This window comes from Dermacentor silvarum, chromosome 4, assembly GCF_013339745.2.
Source record: "Dermacentor silvarum isolate Dsil-2018 chromosome 4, BIME_Dsil_1.4, whole genome shotgun sequence".
Taxonomy (NCBI): Eukaryota; Metazoa; Arthropoda; class Arachnida; order Ixodida; family Ixodidae; genus Dermacentor; species Dermacentor silvarum.
The window spans coordinates 142851430-142853521 of record NC_051157.2 but is presented as its reverse complement, the minus strand read 5'-3'; the positions used below and the strand labels follow the sequence as shown (position 1 = coordinate 142853521).

Below are 2092 nucleotides of genomic sequence, written 5' to 3'. Positions count from 1 at the left end.
AACGACATCGAATCAACGCTTCGCCGAGACAGTGTTACGGAAGAGCAGCTTTGCATCCTTAGCGAACGCCTCAATCATCTTCACACCGACTTGAGGGCAACTGACTCCGACATAGTACCTCTGCTCTCTACCACGGAAGCTGAAGCAGAGTTTGATCGGGTTGTCGATTACAATGATCGAGCCACAGCGACGTCCGCGAAGCTCAAATACCGTATACGTCAGATTCATGAATCACTCAACCGTACGTCACCGTCGACGTCAAACGAACCCGTTCAACGCACGCTGTAACCCGGTGTTCATCTTCCGAAGATCGAACTTATAAAGTTCAATGGTCGACCATCAATGTGGCCGCCTTTTTGGGAACAGTTCAACCAAGTGATCCACAACAACGGTGGCCTCACCGACTTCGACAAGTTCACCTATCTACGCTCAGTCTTGACCGGCGACGTGGCATTGGCGATCGCGGGCCTTCTAGCAACTGCGAGCAGCTACAGTGATGCCCTGGACATTCTAAAGCGGCGCTTTGCTAAGGACGACTTGATCATTCAGGATCACATGCAGCGACTCATCGACTTGCAACCCGTTCGATCCCCCAATGACCTTCGTGGCCTTCGAAGCCTCTACGACACTGTGCAGTCCCAGACACGTGCCCTCGAGACTCTCGGGATATCGGAAGATAATTATTCTTCAATGCTCTACGCCATTCTCCTGAAATCGCTTCCTCACGATATTGTCCTCGATTTCAACAAGACCATCGCACGTCCAGAGTTTCGAGGAAAGGGGAGGAGCTGGAAGCACTGGCGAACAAGCACAGCGCACCCAGCAACAGAAGGCGAGCATTAAGTCTTTGCTGCTTTTTATTCTAACAGAAATAGAGTCTCGAGAACGAACAGTCCTGCATGTTTCGGTGCAAGAGGATGCGTTGAAGAGCAAAGATAAAGAATTTCGCACTACCGCAACATCCACTTCGCGACCTTTATCCTTAACGAAACAGCCGTGCCATCAACGCTCAACCACAGCGTCTTTGACCTCATCCGCTAAACCCGTTCGTCAAAAAAAGGACTGCTTTTTCTGCGAATCAACGACCCATTGTACAGAGCAGTGCGACTCGGCAATTGTCTCGAGGAAAATAAAAAACGCCTTCTAGGTGCACGTCGCTGCTTCCGTTGTACCCTGAAGCATCACGTAGCAAAAAATTGCATAAGAAAGGTAAAATGTGGAAAGTGCAATTGGCGCCATGCGGAAACAATGTGTGACCCAAGGTTGATGAAATCGACCGCTGGACCCCAGACATTCCTAAACAGGTACAACTCGAGATGACTGGAACTGGCACGTGCAAACGGCTACAAACAGCTGTTGCTTGGGCAGCCGGCCAGGATAGTAAATTGCTGGTTCGCGTTTTATTGGATGGAGGCAGCCAGCGCACTTTTGTGACCGAGCAATTGGCTGAGAAACTTAATTGTCAAGTTCTCGATCGCGAGTGTCTTACAGTAGGACATTTTGGAGGGCATCATGGTGAGAAGACTTTCCGACGAGTGTCTATCACTCTGAGTTCAGGGCATAGTTTCAAGACACTGTTGATCGAAGCTCTCGTCACGACCAAGATCTGCGACCAATCCATTCCGCGACCGAGTGGAGACTTTACTGACAAGCTCGAGCACCAAGGTTATTACTTCACCGATAACGATCAAGCTCAAAGCCCAAAAGCTGTCGATGTCTTAATCGGCAGTGACTATTACTGGTCGTTTGTCACGGGCAACAGTACGGAATTTAGGAGAACGGACTTAAAAGCTGTCGAGACATCCTTAGGCTGGACTCTGCACGGACCAGTAGCCTCTTGTGCTACCGTCACACACTGCAACGAGACAATAGTACTGAAAGCGGCAGTGGAAGAACTTAAGATCACCACAGATAATTACTGGGACCTAGAAATTATGGGGATTAAACCCGAGGGACATAAGACACAGGACGCAGACCCAGTTTTGGACTTCTTCAAAAGCACAGTCAAGATGGAGAATCGTCGCTACGTAGTTTCACTTCCATGGAAACCGACAATTCTCAACCACGACAATCGAGAAAACGCACAGACGCG

The 2092-nt window shown here is 49.4% G+C and overlaps 1 protein-coding gene across 1 annotated transcript; it reads left to right on the top strand.

Moving 5' to 3' along the window:
- The first annotated feature begins 342 nt into the window (after positions 1-342).
- LOC119448955 (uncharacterized) lies at positions 343-843 on the top strand. The gene has a single exon (XM_037712158.1). It carries the CDS (start codon positions 343-345, stop codon positions 841-843), a length of 501 nt encoding a protein of 166 aa, XP_037568086.1.
- The last annotated feature ends 1249 nt before the right edge of the window (positions 844-2092 follow it).